This window comes from Leptodactylus fuscus, chromosome 3, assembly GCF_031893055.1.
Source record: "Leptodactylus fuscus isolate aLepFus1 chromosome 3, aLepFus1.hap2, whole genome shotgun sequence".
Taxonomy (NCBI): domain Eukaryota; kingdom Metazoa; phylum Chordata; class Amphibia; order Anura; family Leptodactylidae; genus Leptodactylus; species Leptodactylus fuscus.
In genome coordinates this window covers 16,822,153-16,846,203 of record NC_134267.1, presented here as the reverse complement: position 1 = coordinate 16,846,203, position 24,051 = coordinate 16,822,153, and the positions used below count along the sequence as shown (strand labels likewise).

General features: G+C 43.6%; 1 protein-coding gene across 1 annotated transcript in view; it reads left to right on the top strand.

Annotated features, from left to right (window-relative positions):
* Nucleotides 1-24,051, top strand: part of USH2A (usherin) — a 514,207-nt gene that overhangs the window by 126,856 nt on the left and 363,300 nt on the right. Inside the window, exons 17-20 of the mRNA XM_075267084.1 lie at nucleotides 5,890-6,384; nucleotides 11,758-12,012; nucleotides 13,796-13,968; nucleotides 15,534-15,678. Of these exons, the coding sequence (XP_075123185.1) occupies nucleotides 5,890-6,384; nucleotides 11,758-12,012; nucleotides 13,796-13,968; nucleotides 15,534-15,678 (1,068 nt within the window). The remainder of the gene's footprint in view (nucleotides 1-5,889; nucleotides 6,385-11,757; nucleotides 12,013-13,795; nucleotides 13,969-15,533; nucleotides 15,679-24,051) is intronic.

Genomic DNA, 24,051 nt, shown 5'->3' with positions numbered 1-24,051 from the left:
TCTGGTGACTCTAACCTATCTATCTGCAGGGCTGGGGTGATATGCTGGTTCTGGTGACAGTAACCTATCTGCAGGACTGGAGTGCTATGCTGGTTCTGGTGACTCTAACCTATCTATCTGCAGGGCTGGGTTGATATGCGGGGTCTGGTGACACTAACCTATCTATCTGCAGGGCTGGGGTGATATGCTGGGTCTGGTGACACTAACCTATCTATCTGCAGGGCTGGGGTGATATGCTGGTTCTGGTGACACTAAACTATCTATCTGCAGGGCTGGGGTGATATGCTGGTTCTGGTGACAGTAACCTATCTATCTGCAGGGCTGGGGTGATATGCTGGTTCTGGTGACAGTAACCTATCTATCTGCAGGACTGGGGTGATATGCTGGTTCTGGTGACACTAACCTATCTATCTGCAGGGCTGGGGTGATATGCTGGTTCTGGTGACACTAACCTATCTATCTGCAGGACTGCGGGGTCCTATAATGTGATTGATAGGGGTTCAGTTACCTATTATAATATTGTGTCATATATTAATACAAGACAAGAGAAATATTGAATTTACATCATCCATAGCTCCCAAGATTGCAAAAAAAAAAGTAACGTATTTGCAAAGAACAGGCTCATGTTGTCACCACGGCTGAGCTGCTAAAAAATTGAATTACTTTATTTTCACGGTTTTGCTCCCTTTTCGTGTCGGAGCGCTCTGCCTATCTCCAGTCTACTGTTAATTACCGTAAATGACCTGAAAACAGGGCACGGGTTCATTGAGGGAGAACGCATGGTAAATGCAAATCCTATTAAATGGTATAGATTGAAAAATGGTATCAAATGTAATAGACATAATGGTTTTTAACTACTGGGTAAAGCTCGGACTTACACTGAAACAGATTTTAGATATAAATCTAGCATTACTTGTTAATTTAATTAATCTAAATACAGTGGTGGGGAAGGTTAGGAAGGTGAGCTGTTAATCTGCTTACATGCTTTTACAAAATTCCACTGGAATATCTGTTTTGCTGGCTCGTTTTAAGTAGGTGTTCTGGGCTGTTGACTCGGTGCCATCGGATTGTGATTTCGTGACTTTCCTTCATGTCGGCTTATGGTGGCTGCAGGACTATCCCTGCTAAAACTCCACATTGGGGCGCAGTAGTATCATCATGGCGGTATACTCTACAGGGAAAACAATGGGACAATTCAATGGCCCCTATCTTTGGTTGGAATTTTTTCAGAACCATCAGAACATAGTTCTTGGCATCTTCAGATCTTGTAGGTTGGTAGGACTAGATGAAAGAGGTTCTCCCATATGACTAAGATGCCATTACTCATACATAAATGCCTACTGTACCTCTTGGTTAGTATTTTGACCAAATTGTCTAAGCCCATCTGCCAGTGACAAGGTGACCTCTTTAGATGGGATCCTACACGACAAAGACTCACCTCTGGACTTGGTCTACGTTGAATTCATGGGAAATGCATTTCAGCTATTGTTTAAAAAATACATGAAAATTAGGTTCTTGGTTAACATTTTGACCAAATTGTGTAAGCCCATCCACCAGAGACAAGGCAAACTACACTACAAAGACTCAACTCTAATAATTCAGGGGAAATGCATTGCGGCCATACACTACAAATACTCTCCTCTCACTGGGTTGAGGGCAGGTTCACATCGCCCGGACTTCACTTTAGGCAGGGGTGGGTTTCCATTTTCTGCCTGAGAAGCTGGCAGTCGGACATGCTGGACACAAGGTAAAAAAATATGGTTTCGCCGTGGATAGCCATAAGACGGTCACGAGCGGTCACTTTGCAAACCCATTCAAGTGAATGGATTTGAAAACTGACTGCCAGGTTTCCGTCTCCTGTCCAGTTTCTCGGGCAGAAGTCGGAAACCTGCAAAACTGAGACCAGGTGCTGGTATGAACCTGCCCCTAGGCCTCCAGTACTCCTACTTACCAACATTTAAAGACCCAAAATCTTGATATTTATACTTTGCCCCAGGAACATCCCTTAAAACAACCACTTTTAGGAAAACTTTGCATAAGGTCCAACCCTTTCTAGTCCAGTTCTCTGAATTGTCTGACCAAAATTGGGTCTTTTGACTTAGTTTATTTATCAGGACGCCACTAATTCTGAAAATGAAGGGCCACAGGGGTCTTTGATACCTTTGTCTTGTATAGAGATTATTTGATTGCTAGGAAAATTCCTTTAATTTTACTATACTTAGGAGGGAGTTGAAGAAAGCTTTAAAGTTGAGGGGCTTCCACCAATATCAATCCTGAACTGGGTTTAAAGGGAGTTTGTCGCCAAAACCAGTATATCACCCCAGCCCTGCAGATAGATAGGTTACTGTCACCAGACCCAGCATATCACCCCAGCCCTGCAGATAGATAGGTTAGTGTCACCAGACCCAGCATATCACCCCAGCCCTGCAGATAGATAGGTTAGTGTCACCAGACCCAGCATATCACCCCAGCCCTGCAGATAGATAGGTTAGTGTCATCAGACCCAGCATATCACCCCAGCCCTGCAGATAGATAGGTTAGTGTCACCAGATCCAGCATATCACCCCAGTCCTGCGGATAGATAGGTTACTGTCAACAGAACCAGCATATCACCCCAGCCCTGCAGATAGATAGGTTAGTGTCACCAGAACCAGCATATCACCCCAGCCCCGCAGATAGATAGGTTAGTATCACCAGACCCAGCATATCACCCCAGCCCTGCAGATAGATAGGTTAGTGTCACCAGATCCAACATATTATCCCAGCCCTGCAGATAGATAGGTTACTGTCACCAGAACCAGCATATCACCCCAGTTCTGCAGATAGATAGGTTACTGTCACCAGAACCAGCATATCACCCCAGCCCTGCAGATAGATAGGTTACTGTCACCAGAACCAGCATATCACCCCAGCCCTGCAGATAGATAGGTTACTGTCACCAGATCCAGCATATTATCCCAGTCCTGCAGATAGATAGGTTACTGTCACCAGAATGGACCAGAACCAGCATATCACCCCAGCCCCGCAGATAGATAGGTTAGTATCACCAGACCCAGCATATCACCCCAGCCCTGCAGATAGATAGGTTAGTGTCACCAGAACCAGCATATCACCCCAGTTCTGCAGATAGATAGGTTACTGTCACCAGATCCAGCATATTATCCCAGCCCTGCAGATAGATAGGTTACTGTCACCAGAACCAGCATATCACCCCAGCCCTGCAGATAGATAGGTTACTGTCACCAGATCCAGCATATTATCCCAGCCCTGCAGATAGATAGGTTAGTGTCACCAGACCCAGCATATCACCCCAGCCCTGCAGATAGATAGGTTAGGATCACTTAAATCACAATGTTTTTTTTCCTTGCGAATTGATGCCTTTGTTGCCAAGATATCACCATTTCTGTCGATATGCAAATAGACTCTTTGACGCAATAGTAGTAATTTGTTGCTTATGTAGTGGGTTTGACTTTTCCTTCACTAGGAGCAATGATTCAGTTTGCACCACCACGTGTCCAAATACCCTGACCAAGACTTGTTGATTAGAGATGAGCGAACACTAAAATGTTCGAGGTTCGAAATTTGATTCGAACAGCCGCTCACTGTTCGAGTGTTCGAATGGGTTTCGAACCCCATTATAGTCTATGGGGAACATAAACTCGTTAAGGGGGAAACCCAAATTCGTGTCTGGAGGGTCACCAAGTCCACTATGACACCCCAGGAAATGATACCAACACCCTGGAATGACACTGGGACAGCAGGGGAAGCATGTCTGGGGGCATAAAAGTCACTTTATTTCATGGAAATCCCTGTCAGTTTGCGATTTTCGCAAGCTAACTTTTCCCCATAGAAATGCATTGGCCAGTGCTGATTGGCCAGAGTACGGAACTCGACCAATCAGCGCTGGCTCTGCTGGAGGAGGCGGAGTCTAAGATCGCTCCACACCAGTCTCCATTCAGGTCCGACCTTAGACTCCGCCTCCTCCGGCAGAGCCAGCGCTGATTGGCCGAAGGCTGGCCAATGCATTCCTATGCGAATGCAGAGACTTAGTAGTGCTGAGTCAGTTTTGCTCAACTACACATCTGATGCACACTCGGCACTGCTACATCAGATGTAGCAATCTGATGTAGCAGAGCCGAGGGTGCACTAGAACCCCTGTGCAAACTCAGTTCACGCTAATAGAATGCATTGGCCAGCGCTGATTGGCCAATGCATTCTATTAGCCCGATGAAGTAGAGCTGAATGTGTGTGCTAAGCACACACATTCAGCACTGCTTCATCACGCCAATACAATGCATTAGCCAGTGCTGATTGGCCAGAGTACGGAATTCAGCCAATCAGCGCTGGCTCTGCTGGAGGAGGCGGAGTCTAAGGTCGGACCTGAATGGAGACTGGTGTGGAGCGATCTTAGACTCCGCCTCCTCCAGCAGAGCCAGCGCTGATTGGCCGAATTCCGTACTCTGGCCAATCAGCACTGGCTAATGCATTGTATTGGCGTGATGAAGCAGTGCTGAATGTGTGTGCTTAGCACACACATTTAGCTCTACTTCATCGGGCTAATAGAATGCATTGGCCAATCAGCGCTGGCCAATGCATTCTATTAGCGTGAACTGAGTTTGCACAGGGGTTCTAGTGCACCCTCGGCTCTGCTACATCAGATTGCTACATCTGATGTAGCAGTGCCGAGTGTGCATCAGATGTGTAGTTGAGCAAAACTGACTCAGCACTGCTAAGTCTCTGCATTCGCATAGGAATGCATTGGCCAGCCTTCGGCCAATCAGCGCTGGCTCTGCCGGAGGAGGCGGAGTCTAAGGTCGGACCTGAATGGAGACTGGTGTGGAGCGATCTTAGACTCCGCCTCCTCCAGCAGAGCCAGCGCTGATTGGTCGAGTTCCGTACTCTGGCCAATCAGCGCTGGCCAATGCATTCTATTAGCTTGATGAAGCAGAGTGTGCACAAGGGTTCAAGCGCACCCTCGGCTCTGATGTAGCAGAGCTGAGGGTGCACAAGGGTTCAAGTGCACCCTCGGCTCTCCTACATCAGAGCCGAGGGTGCGCTTGAACCCTTGTGCAGCCTCGGCTCTGCTACATCAGAGCCGAGGGTGTGCTTGAACCCTTGTGCACACTCTGCTTCATCAAGCTAATAGAATGCATTGGCCAGCGCTGATTGGCCAATGTATTCTATTAGCCTGATGAAGTAGAGCTGAATGTGTGTGCTAAGCACACACATTCAGCTCTACTTCATCGGGCTAATAGAATGCATTGGCCAGCGCTGATTGGCCAGAGTACGGAATTCGGCCAATCAGCGCTGGCCAATGCATCCCTATGGGAAAAAGTTTATCTCACAAAAATCACAATTACACACCCGATAGAGCCCCAAAAAGTTATTTTTAATAACATTCCCCCCTAAATAAAGGTTATCCCTAGCTATCCCTGCCTGTACAGCTATCCCTGTCTCATAGTCACAAAGTTCACATTCTCATATGACCCGGATTTGAAATCCACTATTCGTCTAAAATGGAGGTCACCTGATTTCGGCAGCCAATGACTTTTTCCAATTTTTTTCAATGCCCCCGGTGTCGTAGTTCCTGTCCCACCTCCCCTGCGCTGTTATTGGTGCAAAAAAGGCGCCAGGGAAGGTGGGAGGGGAATCGAATTTTGGCGCACTTTACCACGCGGTGTTCGATTCGATTCGAACATGGCGAACACCCTGATATCCGATCGAACATGTGTTCGATAGAACACTGTTCGCTCATCTCTATTGTTGATGCCTCCCTTAACAAAATGCCCATTCCAAAAATAAATTATACCTTTATGCTCAAACTTTTTTGTGCCAAATTGACAATTGTTGTCCACACTAACCATTGCATCCTTAACTTTTTTTTTCTAGACATACAAAGCTACATGGACAATTCTCTTCTGGCATACACTACATACACTTATCACGTCAGTGCTAGAAATGTGCATGGATCAGTCCGCAGTACTGATGTGACCTATCAAACAAGATCTGGCGCACCATCTGGAGACATAGAACTAAGCTTAGTGTATCCTGTGGGTCAATATTCTGCTACAATGAATTGGACAATTACTCCGGATGTCCTTGGACTGGTTGAGACATTCAGACTAGTATATATAACACAAGGGTCAAGCAAGACAAGTGTAGCTTATGAGGGTCTTGATACACAGGTCACTGTCTATAACTTAGCACCTTTCACCAAATATAATTTTTCAGTACATGCCTGTAACTCTGAGGGTTGTCTAAATAGCTTGCCAATCACAGTGGTAACAGATCAAGCGCCACCTATAGGACAGAGTCCACCTGTGCTCCAAAATGTAAGCCCTACAAATCTTCACCTACAATGGTCACCACCTCTGCAACCAAACGGTAAGTACACCATCATTAATATGTGAGGGTACTGGGCCTGACATCACTGTGTGTATTATCTCTGTACTGTGACATCACTGTGTGTATTATCTCTGTACTGTGACATCACTGTGTGTATTATCTCTGTACTGTGACATCACTGTGTGTATTATCTCTGTACTGTGACATCACTGTGTGTATTATCTCTATACTGTGACATCACTGTGTATTATCTCTGTACTGTGACATCACTGTGTGTATTATCCTGTACTGTGACATCACTGTGTGTATTATCCCTGTACTGTGACATCACTGTGTGTATTATCCTGTACTGTGACATCACTGTGTGTATTATCCCTGTACTGTGACATCACTGTGTGTATTATCCCTGTACTGTGACATCACTGTGTGTATTATCCTGTACTGTGACATCACTGTGTGTATTATCTCTGTACTGTGACATCACTGTGTGTATTATCCTGTACTGTGACATCACTGTGTGTATTATCTCTGTACTGTGACATCACTGTGTGTATTATCCCTGTACTGTGACATCACTGTGTGTATTATCCCTGTACTGTGACATCACTGTGTGTATTATCCAGTACTGTGACATCACTGTGTGTATTATCTCTGTACTGTGACATCACTGTGTGTATTATCCTGTACTGTGACATCACTGTGTGTATTATCTCTGTACTGACATCACTGTGTGTATTATCTCTGTACTGTGACATCACTGTGTGTATTATCCTGTACTGTGACATCACTGTGTGTATTATCTCTGTACTGACATCACTGTGTGTATTATCCCTGTACTGTGACATCACTGTGTGTATTATCCTGTAACTATCTTCAGTTTGGCCATATTTGGATCCCAGTGGTAGAATCTGTATCTATCACTTATTTATGGCATATTATACGGATATAGCTATACATACCTCCCAACTTTTGAAGAACCGAAAGAGGGAGAAAATATGCGGCGCGCAAATTTCGCCCCACCCACTTGTGTTGACTCCGCCCACTCGTTAATTTTTCATGTGCCCGCACACAGTATAATCCTCCTACAGTCACCCGTAAATTATACGTCCCCCCTCTATCTCTCCCCCAGTTTCATATACACCCTTCATCTGCCCCCAGTTTCATGTCCCCCTTCCATCTCTGCCCCCAGATTCATGTCCCTCCATCTCTGCCCCCAGATTCATGTCCCTCCTCCATCTCTGCCCCCAGATTCATGTCCCCCCTCCATCTCTGCCCCCAGATTCATGTCCCCCCATCTCTGCCCTCAGATTCATGTCCCCCCATCTCTGCCCCCAGATTCATGTCCCCTCCATCTCTGCCCCCAGATTCATGTCTCCACATCTCTGCCCCCAGATTCATGTCCCCCCTCCATCTCTGCCCCCAGATTCATGTCCCCCCATCTCTGCCCTCAGATTCATGTCCCCCATCTCTGCCCCCAGATTCATGTCTCCACATCTCTGCCCCCAGATTCATGTCCCCCATCTCTGCCCCCAGATTCATGTCCCTCCATCTCTGTCCCCAGATTCATGTCCCCTCCATCTCTGCCCCCGGATTCATGTCCCCCATCTTTGCCCCCAGATTCATGTTCCTCCATCTCTGTCCCCAGATTCATGTCCCCTCCATCTCTGCCCCCAGATTCATGTCCTCTCCATCTCTGCCCCCAGATTCATGTCCTCTCCATCTCTGCCCCCAGATTCATGTCCCCTCCATCTCTGCCCCCAGTGTCATGCCGTCCTCTCCATCTCTGCCACCAGTGTCATGCCGTCCTCTCCATCTCTGCCCCCAGTGTCATGCCGTCCTCTCCTTCATCTGCCCCCAGTTTCACGTTCCACCTCCACATTACACTCCCTCGCCGCTCTCTGTGCGCCTCTCTCGCTGACACACTTGTGTCAGCTCCTTGCTTCAGCCGCATATGTGTTCAACTCAGATCTGCGTCCTCTGGAAATCGGGACATACTTCCCTCCAACCGGCACCGTGGGACATGTCACCCAAATCGTGAATGTCCCGCGGAAATCGGGACGGTTGGGAGGTGTGAGCTATATACACTGTAGTAGAATATCCAGGTGCCATTTTGTAGGACACTTTGTAAATAGAGATGAGCGAGAAGGTATTCGATCGAATACTACGGTACTCGAAATACTCGTACTCGATCGAGTACCACTCGCCCATTCGAATGTAAAAGTTCGATGCAGAACCAGCATTGATTGGCTGAATGCTATACAGTCGGCCAATCAACGCTGGTTCTTCTCCTACCTTTAGAAGTCCTCTCCATGCAGCTTCCCCGCGGCGTCTTCCGGCTCTTCATTCACTCTGCCAGGCATCGGGCCTGGGCAGAACCGACTGCGCATGTCCGCTTGTAGTGCGGGCATGCGCAGTCTCTGCCCAGGCCCGATGCCTGGCACAGTGAATGAAGAGCTGGAAGACGCCGCGGGGACGATGGACGGAGAAGACTGCTCGGAGGATTCAGCCCGACCCTCACTCGTGGACTTGGTAAGTATAATTTGATCGAACGTTGCCTACCCCTGAAACGAGCATTTTCCCCCCATAGAGTATAATAGGGTTCGATATTCGATTCGAGTAGTCGAATATTGAGGGGCTACTCGAAACGAATATCGAACCTCGAACACTTTACTGTTCGCTCATCTATATTTGTAAACTTTGCTATAAAAGACTTAAAATAAAATCAAACTTTATTAAAAGCGGAATAAACAGGAAACATGCAGACACATGACCTTCTCAAACATTACAAAGAGAAGACATATCTAAGGCCCATGTCATCTGTCATAATACACCAGGGGGCCATCCCCTCCCCCTCCATCCCCCCCCCCCCATTTCTCTTAATTTACCATTTTTACTTTTAACCATAATTAATTGAGAAAAAACCCAATTTAGACTCTTTTTACAGATAAATGAGTCCATGGTGATTTATTTTGGTTCCCTCAAAGGTTTCGTTGCCGGGGCCCAGAGGGAGAGTCTTCTCTTTTGCTTATGGCGGCATTTATTTCAATACCAGAAAGCTTTATAATGATATATTTTTTTGCCTCGTTGTCAAGGACAATTATTTTTAGTGTGACGATCAATGTTAATTAGGATTGTTTTAGGACAGATAATCTACACCTCAAAATAGTTCCTGATGACAAAGGAAAATAATATCACATCATACATTTCCCCTGTTAATCAGTTTCTTATGTAAAATCAAATGACACATTTTCTCTTTCTGTATTGGGTGCGTCGTGTCATCCTGCTGATCACGTATCACAACTTCTGTAAATGACATTCATTTTAATTATTTCATTTATTTATTTATGTATTTTATTTATTTTATTTACAATATGAGATAAATGTCTCAAAAATAGGGTCCCCACTCTTAGGAAACCCCCCCCCCCCCATCATATTAGGCTGCATTTAAGAAGACTTGGGTACTGACCATAGAGACCATAGAATTCAATTGGGAATACTTCATGCTCGAATTCCTCTTCCAATGGTATTCTATGCTATCTTTTATAGAAACGCTCCTAGGAGCCCTGACAGTGTCATACACTATGTTATATAGATAGGTTCGTAGGAGCCCTGACAGTATTATACACTATGCCGTATAGATAGGTTCCTAGGAGCCCTGACAGTGTCATACACTATGTTTTATAGATAGGTTCCTAGGAGCCCTGACAGTGTTCTACACTATGTTTTGTAGATCGGTTCCTAGAAGCCCTGACAGTGTCATACACTATGTTTTATAGATAGGTTCCTAGGAGCCCTGACAGTGTTATACATTATGTTTTATAGATAGGTTCCTAGGAGCCCTGACAGTGTTATACATTATGTTTTATAGATAGGTTCCTAGGAGCCCTGACAGTGTTATACATTATGTTTTATAGATAGGTTCCTAGGAGCCCTGACAGTGTTATACATTATGTTTTATAGATAGGTTCCTAGGAGCCCTGACAGTGTCATACACTATGTTTTATAGATAGGTTCCTAGGAGCCCTGACAGTGTTATACATTATGTTTTATAGATAGGTTCCTAGGAGCCCTGACAGTGTTCTACACTATGTTTTGTAGATCGGTTCCTAGAAGCCCTGACAGTGTCATACACTATGTTTTATAGATAGGTTCCTAAGAGCCCTGACAGTGTTATACATTATGTTTTATAGATAGGTTCCTAGGAGCCCTGACAGTGTTGTACATTATGTTTTATAGATAGGTTCCTAGGAGCCCTGACAGTGTTATACACTATGTTTTATAGATAGGTTCCTAGGAGCCCTGACAGTGTTATACACTATGTTATATAGATAGGTTCCTAGGAGCCCTGACAGTGTTATACATTATGTTTTATAGATAGGTTCCTAGGAGCCCTGACAGTGTTGTACATTATGTTTTATAGATAGGTTCCTAGGAGCCCTGACAGTGTCATACACTATGTATTATAGATAAGTTCCTAGGAGCCCTGACAGTATCATACACTATGTATTATAGATAGGTCCCTAGGAGCCCTGACAGTGTCATACACTATGTATTATAGATAAGTTCCTAGGAGCCCTGACAGTGTCATTCACTATGTATTATAGATAGGTTCCTAGGAGCCCTGACAGTGTCATACACTATGTTTTATAGATAGGTCCCTAGGAGCCCTGACAGTGTCATACACTATGTATTATAGATAGGTTCCTAGGAGACCTGACAGTGTTATACACTATGTTTTATAGATAGGTTCCTAGGAGCCCTGACAGTGTTGTACATTATGTTTTATAGATAGGTTCCTAGGAGCCCTGACAGTGTTCTACACTATGTTTTATAGATAGGTTCCTAGGAGCCCTGACAGTGTTCTACACTATGTTTTGTAGATCGGTTCCTAGGAGCCCTGACAGTGTCATACACTATGTATTATAGATAGGTTCCTAGGAGTCCTGACAGTATCATACACTATGTTTTATAGATAGGTTCCTAGGAGCCCTGACAGTGTTATACATTATGTTTTATAGATAGGTTCCTAGGAGCCCTGACAGTGTCATACACTATGTTTTATAGATAGGTTCCTGGGAGCCCTGACAATGTTCTAACTTCTCTTTTAAGCCAATTTAAGTTTTGGTTCTTATTCAACTTGATTCAGATGTAATCTTGGTCATGAATCCCCTGAACCCAAAATGCAGCAAACCTTGAAAAGTTCGACCTGACCGTCTCTACACACAATCCTAAATGAGACTGCATTTGCAGTTTGCTAGATTTCGTGGGGATACGAGATACAAGAATGCACGTCCTAGGGTTTTTATCTGTGACGTGTTCCCCTATATACTGAAGTTCTGACTCTATCACCTAAGCATTTAGTCAAATAAGAAGGCTCCTTCTAGATTAATACTGATTCTTTCTTTCCTCTAGGAGTCGTCATAAGGCATGAACTGTATATGAGAGGTTTACACCAGACAATTGAAAGAAGGGTTTTCTACGCCAGTGGATGGCTTAACCCTCAGCCAGTGGTGGAATCTGAGAATGAAAATGCATTAATGCCACCGGTGACCCATGCCGTGATCACCAACCTGGAGCCAAATACTGAATATGAGTTTTGTGTTGTGACCACTAACATGGCTGGTAGCGTTGCTTCAGAATGGGTGATATATAAAACAGCAGAATCTGGTAAGAATATCTATCTATCTATCTATCTATCTATCTATCTATCTATCTATCTATCTATCTATCTACAGTCCTATGAAAAAGTTTGGGCACCCTATTAATCTTAATCATTTTTAGTTCTAAATATTTTGGTATTTGCAACAGCCATTTCAGTTTGATATATCTAATAACTGATGGACACAGTAATATTTCAGGATTGAAATGAGGTTTATTGTACTAACAGAAAATGTGCAATATGCATTAAACCAAAATTTGACCGGTGCAAAAGTATGGGCACCTCAACAGAAAAGTGACATTAATATTTAGTAGATCCTCCTTTTGCAAAGATAACAGCCTCTAGTCGCTTCCTGTAGCTTTTAATCAGTTCCTGGATCCTGGATAAAGGTATTTTGGACAAACAATTCAAGTTCAGTTAAGTTAGATGGTCGCCGAGCATGGACAGCCCGCTTCAAATCATCCCACAGATGTTCAATGATATTCAGGTCTGGGGACTGGGATGGCCATTCCAGAACATTGTAATTGTTCCTCTGCATGAATGCCTGAGGATTTGGAGCGGTGTTTTGGATCATTGTCTTGCTGAAATATCCATCCCCGGCGTAACTTCAACTTCGTCACTGATTCTTGAACATTATTCTCAAGAATCTGCTGATACTGAGTGGAATCCATGCGACCCTCAACTTTAACAAGATTCCCGATGCCGGCATTGGCCACACAGCCCCAAAGCATGATGGAACCTCCACCAAATTTTACAGTGGGTAGCATGTGTTTTTCTTGGAATGCTGTTTCTTTTTGGACGCCATGCATAACGCCTTTTTTTTATAACCAAACAACTCAATTTTTGTTTCCAAAATGAAGCTGCCTTGTCCAAATGTGCTTTTTCATACCTCAGGCAACTCTATTTGTGGCGTACGTGCAGAAACGGCTTCTTTCTCATCACTCTCCCATACAGCTTCTATTTGTGCAAAGTGCGCTGTATAGTTGACCGATGCACAGTGACACCATCTGCAGCAAGATGATGCTGCAGCTCTTTGGAGGTGGTCTGTGGATTGTCCTTGACTGTTCTCACCATTCTTCTTCTCTGCCTTTCTGATATTTTTCTTGGCCTGCCACTTCTGGGCTTAACAAGAACTGTCCCTGTGGTCTTCCATTTCCTTACTATGTTCCTCACAGTGGAAACTGACAGGTTAAATCTCTGAGACAGCTTTTTGTATCCTTCTGCTGAACAACTATGTTGAACAATCTTTGTTTTCAGATCATTTGAGAGTTGTTTTGAGTAGCCCATGATGCCACTCTTCAGAGGAGATTCAAATAGTAGAACAACTTGCAATTGGCCACTTTAAATACCTTTTCTCATGATTGGATACATCTGGCTATGAAGTTCAAAGCTCACTGAGGTTACAAAACCAATTTTGTGCTTCAGTAAGTCAGTAAAAAGTAGTTAGGAGTATTCAAATCAATAAAATGATAAGGGTGCCCATACTTTTGCACCGGTCAAATTTTGGTTTAATGCATATTGCGCATTTTCTGTTAGTACAATAAACCTCATTTCAATCCTGAAATATTACTGTGTCCATCAGTTATTAGATATATCAAACTGAAATGGCTGCTGCAAACACCAAAATATTTAGAACTAAAAATGATTAAGATTAATAGGGGTGCCCAAACTTTTTCATAGGACTGTATCTCCTATCTATCTATCTATCTATCTATCTATCACCGGTATGTATCTATCTATACTGTACACTGCCATAATACCAACTCATTACAATAACCCTCCATTTTACAGAGCCCGTATACATGTCTCCTCCATCTATCACCCCACTTTCATCAAACTCTCTAAATGTTTCCTGGGAGAAGCCGATGAACAGTGTAGCTAGAGGAGAGATCACTGGCTATACCATCAACCTGGTACCTACCGATCAAGTGGCCAAATCGGATTCAAGACCAGTTTCTTCTGAGGTACATTAATTGTCTTCACAAGTTCATATCTCTGCCAATCGACTAGTGATATGTACATGTAGATATTTTAATATCCGCCTAAAAAAGTTTATATTGTAATATTTTGAACATCTCCCAATAATATCAATAAATTACCAACGATGCAGGGGCGTAACTACTGGGGTAGAAGCGGTAGAGCTACCGGGGCACCGCCATATCATATTACATCACTGCACTGATGACTCCTATGGCTCTGTAGTCCCTGTGCACATGGCTCTGTTGTGTTCTTCGCATGCTTCTATGTAATTGGAACGTTCCAAGGAATAAAATAATCTGTCATAGTCATGTGACCATTCACTTTTATGCGAGTCTCAAAAACAGCTGGAAGCATTTGTTCTTGAAACTCTCATAGAAGTGAGTAGAGAGAACCTTGCGCGACCTTGCGCGTATGACCATCTCTGCCCTTCTGGAGAATGGTGTGGGTTCCAGAAATAGAGTTCACATCAGTTCAATCATAGATTAAATATCTTACGGATACGCCATAGATGTGTGAGATGAGAATTTCTAATTGTATACCCCTTGGAGATCCTCCGAGTAGGGAATAGTGGGGACAATTGTGCTACAGAAGGAAGAAAATATGGACTTCACAAGACCTTTGGCGGTGTCTAGTAGTATTTGGCACCTAGACATCAGATAATAGGTAGATCTTTTAAGTTGTAGGGTGCGATCTCCATAATTCAACTTGTTTTCCAACACATCTGCTCGATGGGATTGAGATCTGGTGAGTTTAGAGGCCAAACCATCGCCTTGATCTTTGTCATGTTCCTCAAACTATTCCTGAACATTTTCCTAAGCATGGTAGGTGTAGAACCTGCCGGTCTCTGTCTATAGGATGGACTACTACCATGAAGGGCACTACTTGGTCTATATAATGTTTAGGTAGGTGGTAGGTGTCACAGTAGCATCCACATGATGTCAAGAACCAAGGTTCTCCAGTAGAACATTAGCCAGAGCTTCATATTCTCTTCTCCAGCTTGTCTTCTCCCCATATTGCATCCTGGTGCCATGTGCTTCCCATGTGCACCATACTGTCCATCTGGATGTGAAAGAAAATGTGATTCATCAGACCAGACCACCTTCTTCTATCACTCCATGGTCCAATTCTGGTGCTCACTTGCTCATTGTAGGCACATTCAGTATTGAACATGGATGGACATTGACCATTAACTGGTCTACATAGTCCTAGCTATGATGCCCAGTTCTAACACCCTTCTTTTATGGGCCCTACGGGAACTTTTTCTGCACTTTTTGCCACAGTAGCTCCTCAGTACTGATGGACATCAATGAACTTTGAGCACTGCTGGTTCACCAGTTGTCCTTCAACACCCCACAGGACCTACCACTTTGGAGATCCTCTGAGCCAGTTGTCCAGCCATTGCAATTCCATTTGCTGCCTGATATATTCCACCCAGTTACTCGCTTAATTGTTATTGTTGTGGCTGCTCGATGGTGTAATACCGCATGTCCCGTAGGTTTTCATCCAGTGGTCACTATACCACTGATCTTCTTATGTTGGATTTCTCCAGGTGCTGTACGTAGCGGAGAGTCAAGAAGTATATTATGAAGTGACTGGACTGGAGGCCTACCATGACTACGTCTTCACCATCACCCTCTGCAATAAGATTGGTTGCGTGATAAGTGATCCCGCACAAGGAAAGACTTTAGCTTCAGGTAAGAGGAATCTATACATCTTCATCACCCATGTATAAAGCAGAGCACGAGCAACACCTGGGTTCTTTGACTGGGAGCCGTGTGCCGAGAAAACCTAAAGATATAAAATAATACATTAAAAAACTTTTATCTTTCTGCTATCAATTTGAGGATTCATCAGTATTACAATGATATGTAAAATTCACATTATCCTACAGATACATTATATTATACAGATATTGGTGAGCCAAACATGTCTGAAATCTGTCACCTCCAACATCCCCAATTCTTTGTATCCTTCAATAGGTGCCACTCCACTGATTTCGACACAGTTGGAATTTTTTCTGTAGCCCCCACCATTCCTGAGCAATCATTGTTGTTAGTTTAGACACATAACATGCTAATTAGGGTCTCTACTGTCAAGTGGGTGGTTCCAGACTATGTGGTCAAGTCCAAGACCGCCTATCTGACATTAATATGTCTTAAAGAGGACCTTTCACCACTTTTGGGCACATGCAGTGTTATATACTGCCAGAAAGCCGACAGTGCGCTGAATTCAGCGCACTGTCGGCTTTCCCGATCTGTGCCCGGTGTAAAGAGCTTACGGTGCCGGTACTGTAGCTCTTCTATGGTCAGAAGGGCGTTTCTGACCATTAGCCAGAGACGTCCTTCTGCCTCGCGGCGCCTATCGCGCTGTGCTGTGGAGCCGGGAGGAACGCCCCCCTCCCTCTGCTCACACAGCTCGTCCATAGACCAGCATTATCAGGAGCGGGAGGGGGGAGTTCCTCCCCGCTCCACAGCACAGCGCGATAGGCGCCGCGAGGCAGAAGGACGTCTCTGGCTAATGGTCAGAAACGCCCTTCTGACCATAGAGCACTACGGTACCGGCACCGTAAGCTCTTTACACCGGGCACAGATCGGGAAAGCCGACAGTGCGCTGAATTCAGCGCACTGTCAGCTTTTCAGCAGTATATAACACTGCATGTGCCCAAAAGTGGTGAAAGGTCCTCTTTAAACTCACCACCTCCAACACCCACAATTCTATGCCTCCTTCAATAATTGTTGCTCCACTAATTTTGATGCAGTTGGACTTTTTTCCGTAGCCCTCACCGTTCCTGAGCAATCAGTGCTGTCACTTTAGGTATGTTATATGTTAATTAGGCTATCTACTGTCAAGTGGGCGGTTCCAGATGATGTGGTCTAGTTCAAGACTGCCTATCTGACATTAATATGTCTTAAACCCATCATCTCCAACACCATCAGTTCTTTGCCTCCTTCAATAGGTGCCACTCCACTAATTTCGATGCAGTTGGATTTTTTTTATGTAATCCCCACTGTTTCTGAGCAATTAGTGCTGTCACTTTAGGTATGTTATATGCTAATTAGGCTCTCTATTGTCAAGTGGGTGTGTCATACTATCTACCAGACCAGGACCACCTACCTGACAGTAATATGTCTTAAACACATCATCTCCAATCCCCACAGTTCATTGTCTCCTTCAATAGTTGTTTCTCCACTAATTTCAATGCAGTTGGATTTTTTTTTCTGTAGCCCCCACCATTCCTGAGCAATCAGTGCTGTCACTCTAGGTATGTTATATGCTAATTACGCTTTCTACTGTCAAATGAGTGTTTATTTTTTTTAATCTGGTCCTGACAGGAGCAAGCCTAATTAACTTATTGGGATCTGAAGGTAACAGTAGCTCAGGAATGGTGGGGGCTAGAGAAAAAATTCCAACTATGCCAGAATCTGTGTAAATAAAGCTCAGATACAGGATCAATTCCTATCCATGACATATATATATATATATATATATATATATATATATATATATATATATATATATATATATATATATATATATATTTTGCAGCTGTATTGTGGTGCCTTGCAGTTTTCTACCATCTTCTCTCCCCTTTTCATGGCAATTAAGAACACAGATGCTAATCTGAGGAAGATATTTTTCCAGAAGCCTTTACATCTGGCTCCCTGGCAGATTCGTGCAGCAGCTGTATTGGTTGACTCGGAGTTGCCTCTGGGTCTTGTGGGGTAATGATGCTGATGGGCTGTCTTGTCTGTCTTACAAACTACAATGTGATGTAGATTTGGATTCCCAACTTGATGCTAAGTAAATTGTGCATTTTTGTCAGATTAGGCGCAGGATGTCATGTTGATAGTTTTTGCTGCCTGCATACAGTATGTTGGTGAATGTTAGATCCCATTAGGTTACTCGCAGCTGTCTCGCTGTAATCTCAGCAAGGATCTGAGGCTCTTCAAATATTACACTTAGCATATTGCACTTATAAAATATAGTCAGCTGTGCTCGCTGCAAGACGCACAACATGTCCTACTGAAATCCACATTGCCCCATTTTTCTGAATGAAGCACTTAATTCATTAAAAATGGCGTAGAAAGTAACGATGCGCCATCACTTGGGCAACACAATTTTTTTATTCCCTTATTTTCAATTATTTTGTACCACATTATACAAAGAGATCAATTCTAAAGTTGACCGTACACCTTCCAAAGCTGTCTCTGCCGACATACGGTGCTGTGCAAAAGTTTTAGGCAGGTGTGGAAGAAAGCTTTCAGGAATAGAAGGGTTAGTAGTTTATTTTATGAAGTGAAAATATAATTTCATTCAACAAGTCAGTGACATCACGTTCATTGGTCACATGGCCTGTTTTCAGTATGGTCCCATTGAAGTGAAAGTTTTTTGAACAACAATGCCAAGTATAGTCACTACACAATATACAGTTTGGGCACAACTTTATCCCAAATACTGTGGTCTACTCAAACAGCTGATCATGGGGGTTCTGGGTGTAACAACAATCTCATATCGACAACCTATCCTAAGGACACTTGTGGTGGATGGTCCAGAAGTAGTTAAAGCGATTCTGTCGAATGGAAACCATTATTCAATCTGCAGATGGCATGTTATAGAGCAGGAGGAGCTGAGCAGATTGATATATAGTTTGGTGGGAAAAGATTTAGAATAGCTTCCAAATTATCCACTGAAATCTGCTCTTAACATTCTAAGAAGTCCAGGAGGCGGGACTATCAGTGATTAACCACCTCCCCTCTGACTGTACATACAGGATTGTGTGTCTGATAGCTCCGCCTCCAGGATTCTATAAAGCAGAAAGAACAGACAAATGACAAGTTATACTGAATCTTTTCCCATAAAACTATATATCAATCTGCTTAGCTCCTCCTGCTCTATAATACACTGCCTGTAGATTTTCCTTTTGATGGGTTTCCTTTAATACAGTAAAATTCCATTAAAGAGGCCCATAATGGGCCAAAAATCATGAAGCTGGTGTGAGTAGATAAAACATTTTCTAGTAAGTATGGGGCATGTAAAACCGATAGGATTATCTATCCTCTCTACAGTATATTCAGGGGCCTAAATTTATATGTACCCCAAAATGGTGCCAGTGGAAAATGTCCCTTATCTCACAAAAGACAAGCCCCCATATGAAAAATGGAAAAAAAAAATCTCTATATCTTAGCAACAAAGTTGCCGATTCTCGAGCAAAAAACACTGTTTGATTCAGGTGACCTTAACCTTACCCTAGCTATCTGTGTGATTGATATGCTGTATTCTAATGGTCCATTATTGGTCACATCATTTAGGGGTTAAAGAGGACCTGTCACCTGAATAATTTTGACATGAACTGAAATTGAAATTATTATACTCTGGGGTCTTTTCGGAGTATAATAGGTGGCTGCTCAGGGAAAGATGAAAATATAACATACAGTTATACTCAACTTCCCAGACCTCTTCTGGGTTTCCTCGCAATATCTGGCGCCCTCTCTGGGTCCTCTGCTAGACTACTCCAGCCTCCTGAGTGACCTCAAGCACTATGCCAGTGTCATGATTCGGCATGCCCCATGTGACCAATGAGGCCCAATCACAGGTCTCAACTATGACCCTAGGGTCCACAATTTCACTTAGGAGCCTGGAAAAGAACCAAGAAGGAGTGCCAGATGTTGCGAACAGGCCAAGGAGAGGTAAAGGAAGATGAGTATAACTGTTTGTAATTTTTTTTTTGACTTCCCTCTGGGCTTCCATCTTATATTCTCCAGAGACTCACGAATATAAAAATGTCAGTTCTGGTTCGTAGGTTAGCAACCCCAAAGTTTTTGGTTTGGGTCAAATGTGGTCGAACTGAACCAGTTGGCTCATCTCTCCAATTGCCAATGACGATTGTTTGTAATTTTTTTGGGACTTCCCTCTGGGCTTCCATCTTATATTCTCCAGAGACTCCCAAATATAAAAATGTCAGTTTTGGTTTGTAGATTACCAACCCCAACGTTTTTGGTTTGGGTCAAATGTGGTCGATCTGAACCAGTTGGCTCATCTCCAGTTGCCAATAACGATTGTTTGTAATTTTTTTTTTTTTTTTGGACCTCCATCTTATATTCTCCAGAGACTCCCAAATATAAAAATTTCAGTTCTGGTTCATAGGTTACCAACCCCAAAGTTTTTGGTTTGAGTCTGAACCAGTTGGCTCATCTCCAGTGGCCAATGACGATTGTTTGTAATTTTTTTTGGACCTCCCTCTGGGCTTCCATCTTATATTCTCCAGAGACTCCTGAATATAAAAATGTCAGTTTTGGTTTGTAGGTTACCAACCCCAAAGTTTTTGGTTTGAGTCTGAACCAGTTGGCTCATCTCCAGTTGCCAATGAGAATTGTTTGCAATTATTTTTTGGACCTCCATCTTATATTCTCCAGAGACTCCCGAATATAAAAAATTCAGTTCTGGTTTGTAGGTTATCAACCCCAAAGTTTTTGTTTTGGGTCTGAACCAGTTGGCTCATCTCCAGTTGCCAATGACAATTCCGCCACCTTTTTCTAGACTAGAATACATTGGCACGCCTACCAACATGCCTAGAACATCTCCAATAAAGTCAACTCCCCAGAAGCGACTCCGGCCCGAGCTCACTCTTATTGTTTTTTTGTGTCATTTTTGTACGGTAGGTTAAATTACTGACAAATATGGTGTTGCAATTCCCTTGTCCTTTATGTATGGTTACATTGTATTTCTCTTGATTAAAAGCTTTTGGTTTAAAGCAATACTTTTTAATTACCTAATGATATAAGTCAGTTCTTGGGAAATAACCGTGCATTTAGGAGTTCATTTGCAATATAACTGAAAAATTCATTGCAAGGCAGTAAAACAATTTACTGTTAATTACAAGGAGAAGAATTTGCTGTAGCATGCTCCCAGATTGCCATGAATCAAGGCGCTCTCCCAGAGATTTATAACGGATGTGTAAGTGGGATGAATTAGCAGGGTTTAATAACAGAGACACAAATCATGCAGACTTCAAGGAGCTTTAATTGATATACTAGAATGTGACGGGCATGAATCACTCAGCCATTCAACAGCAATGTAACATATGGTCACCTCAATATGCTGCATCTTAAATCGGTTGGTGAGTCGTTGGTAGCCCCATATGGCAGGAGCAATATATATTTTTTCTTGCAAGTTCCTCCTTGCTTTCATTTTTTTTTTTTTTTTTACTAGGAAAGTTGACAAACCTGACAGCAGATATTAAAATATTATTATTAGAAATTTAGCGGAACGGTTATGGGGGAAATGTATTGGAACGGTAATGGGGGACGGAGAATAACCTTGGTCAGGGCGGTGGGGGGATGAAAAGGTCACAAGGAAAACGGAGGGGTTGTAATAATTTTTTTTTTTATTAGTTCCAAAATATTTTATGTAGAATATTTTTCGCAACTTTTTTTTCACGTTGGTTAATGTGGTCGTGGTTAGAGATGAGTGAACACTAAAATGTCGGAGGTTCGAAATCCGATTCGAACAGCCGCAGACTATTCGACTGTTCGAACAGATTTCGAACCCCATTATAGTCTATGGGGGAATTCAGGGGTACGCAAAATTCAATAAAATTATACTTACCAAGTCCACGAGTGATGGTCGGGCTGGATTCTCCTTGAAGTCTTCTCCCGGCGCAGCGCCCCTGCGGCGTCTTCCGGCTGGAATTCACTCTGCCTAGGCATCGGGGCCTAGGCAGACTGCACATGCACGGTCGGCTCTGCCCGGCCCGACGCCTGAGCAGAGCCGACTGCACATGCGAGGGCATGCCCGCGCATCCGCAGTCGGCTCTGCCTAGGCCGGATGCCTAGGCAGAGTGAATTCCAGCCAGAAGACGCCGCGGGGACGCTTCACGGAGAAGACTTCTAAAGGTAAGAGAAGAACCAGCGTTGATTGGCAGAATGTATAGCATTCTGCCAATCAATGCTGGTTCTGCATCGAAGCTTAAACTTCAAACAGCTAGTAGTGTTCGATCGAGTACGAGTATTTCGAATACCATAGTATTCGATTGAACACCTACTCGATCGAACACTACTCGCTCATCTCTAGTCGTGGTGTGTGATATACACATAGCTTTAGACATTACAGATATACTTACACATTACGGATAAAGATTCTAGAGACATAAATATTCCAGACACTATACATGTATGTATACATTGCACCCATGCATATACATAGTGCACACACTTTGCACATACTCACCTCTTTTGCAGATTTTTGTCACATTTCAGCAGTAGAGAGGAGTATGGGTGAGCAAAGTGGATCCTTCTTCCTGCCTGAGCTGCTCTTTGCACTCCCTCACCCTCCCCTTCCTCCCTATAGATTAGGTTACAACAGCCAGAGAAAGCAATGGCTGTTGTAACTTTCTGCAGTACCAACTGAGTAAGGATGAAGAAAGCTGGCATAAATCCTGTTCCCCTGCTCTCTATCTAACTGTGCTTGGAGCAAGAACCCCATCTGCTCCCCTCGCTATTACTCCATGGTGGCCACACAAAGCAATGGCTGGAAAGAATGATTAGCAACTGGACAGAAAGGGAAATCACTCCATTGTACATCTTAGAAATTCAGCTTACTATGGCTACAGGTTTGCAGGTTGGGGAAAATGTGTTCACTAAGTTGCACCAACACCTTTGCTACACCCAGAGCTGTAGTCATATTTCCACTTACAAAAATGCTCAGTCAGTCAGCTCTTTCTTATTGAAGCTCCATTCTCTGATCCTGAATGGAGAGTGATAATAATAATATAATACATTTTATTTATATAGTGCCAACATATTCCGCAGCGCTGTACAGTTTGTAGGGTTCAAATACAGACAGATACATTACAAAGAAAATCATTTCACACAATGGGACTGAGGGCCCTGCTCGCAAGAGCTTACAATCTATGAGGTAGAGGGGGTGACACAAGAGGTAGCAGGGGCGGTATTGCTTATGCAGAGGTCAGACACTTTTGTAATAGAGGTGACTGTCATTACACAAACATAAGACTTTATGAGCCGTCACCAGTCGTGTCCTGTAACATGTGGATGGAGCTTGGACCTATAAAGTTATCCTGAGATGACATCATATCATGTGGGAAAATGTGGGAGCGGGGACAGAGAAGGGTTAAGGGTTTACGTTAGACATTGTGATAGGCCTGTCTGATAAGATGCGTCTTTAGATTGCGTTTGAAACTGTAGAAATTGGGAGTTAATCTGATTGTCCGGGGTAGAGCATTCCAGAGAAGTGGTGCAGCTCGGGAGAAGTCTCAAATTCAACTAAATCACAGAAAGTGCAGTTTGTGTAGTATTATAACAGTGTACAGTAAAGGCTCATAGACGTATATGGATGCCATATTGCAGTACTGTACAGATGAGTCCAATATATTTTTATGGGTGTCATAACCCAAGAGTGTACAGTAAAGGCTCATAGATGTCTATGGATACTACCACATTATAGTACTGTACCATTCAGGCTCAGATTTCTATGGGTGCCATATTACAGTATTGTACAGTTCAGGCTCAGATTTCTATGGGTGCCATATTAGAGTAATGTATAGAGATGAGCGAACAGTAAAATGTTCGAGGTTCGATATTCGTTTCGAGTAGACCCTCAATATTCGACTACTCGAATCGAATATCGAACCCTATTATAGTCTTTGGGGGGAAAATGCTCGTTTCAGGGGTAGGTAACGTTCAATCAAATTATACTTACCAAGTCCACGAGTGAGGGTCGGGCTGGATCCTCTGAGAAGTCTTCTCCGTGCAGCGTCCCCGCGGCGTCTTCCGGCTCTGAATTCACTCTGCCAGGCATCGGGCACTACAAGCGGACATGCGCAGTCGGCTCTGCCCAGGCCCGATGCCTGGCAGAGTGAACGAAGAGCCAGAAGACGCCGCGGGGAAGCTGCACGGAGAAGACTTCTAAAGGTAGGAGAAGAACCAGCGTTGATTGGCCGACTGTATAGCATTCGGGCAATCAATGCTGGTTCTGCAACGAACTTTTACATTCGAACAGCGAGTAGTACTCAATTGAGTATGAGTATTTTGAATACCGTAGTATTCGAT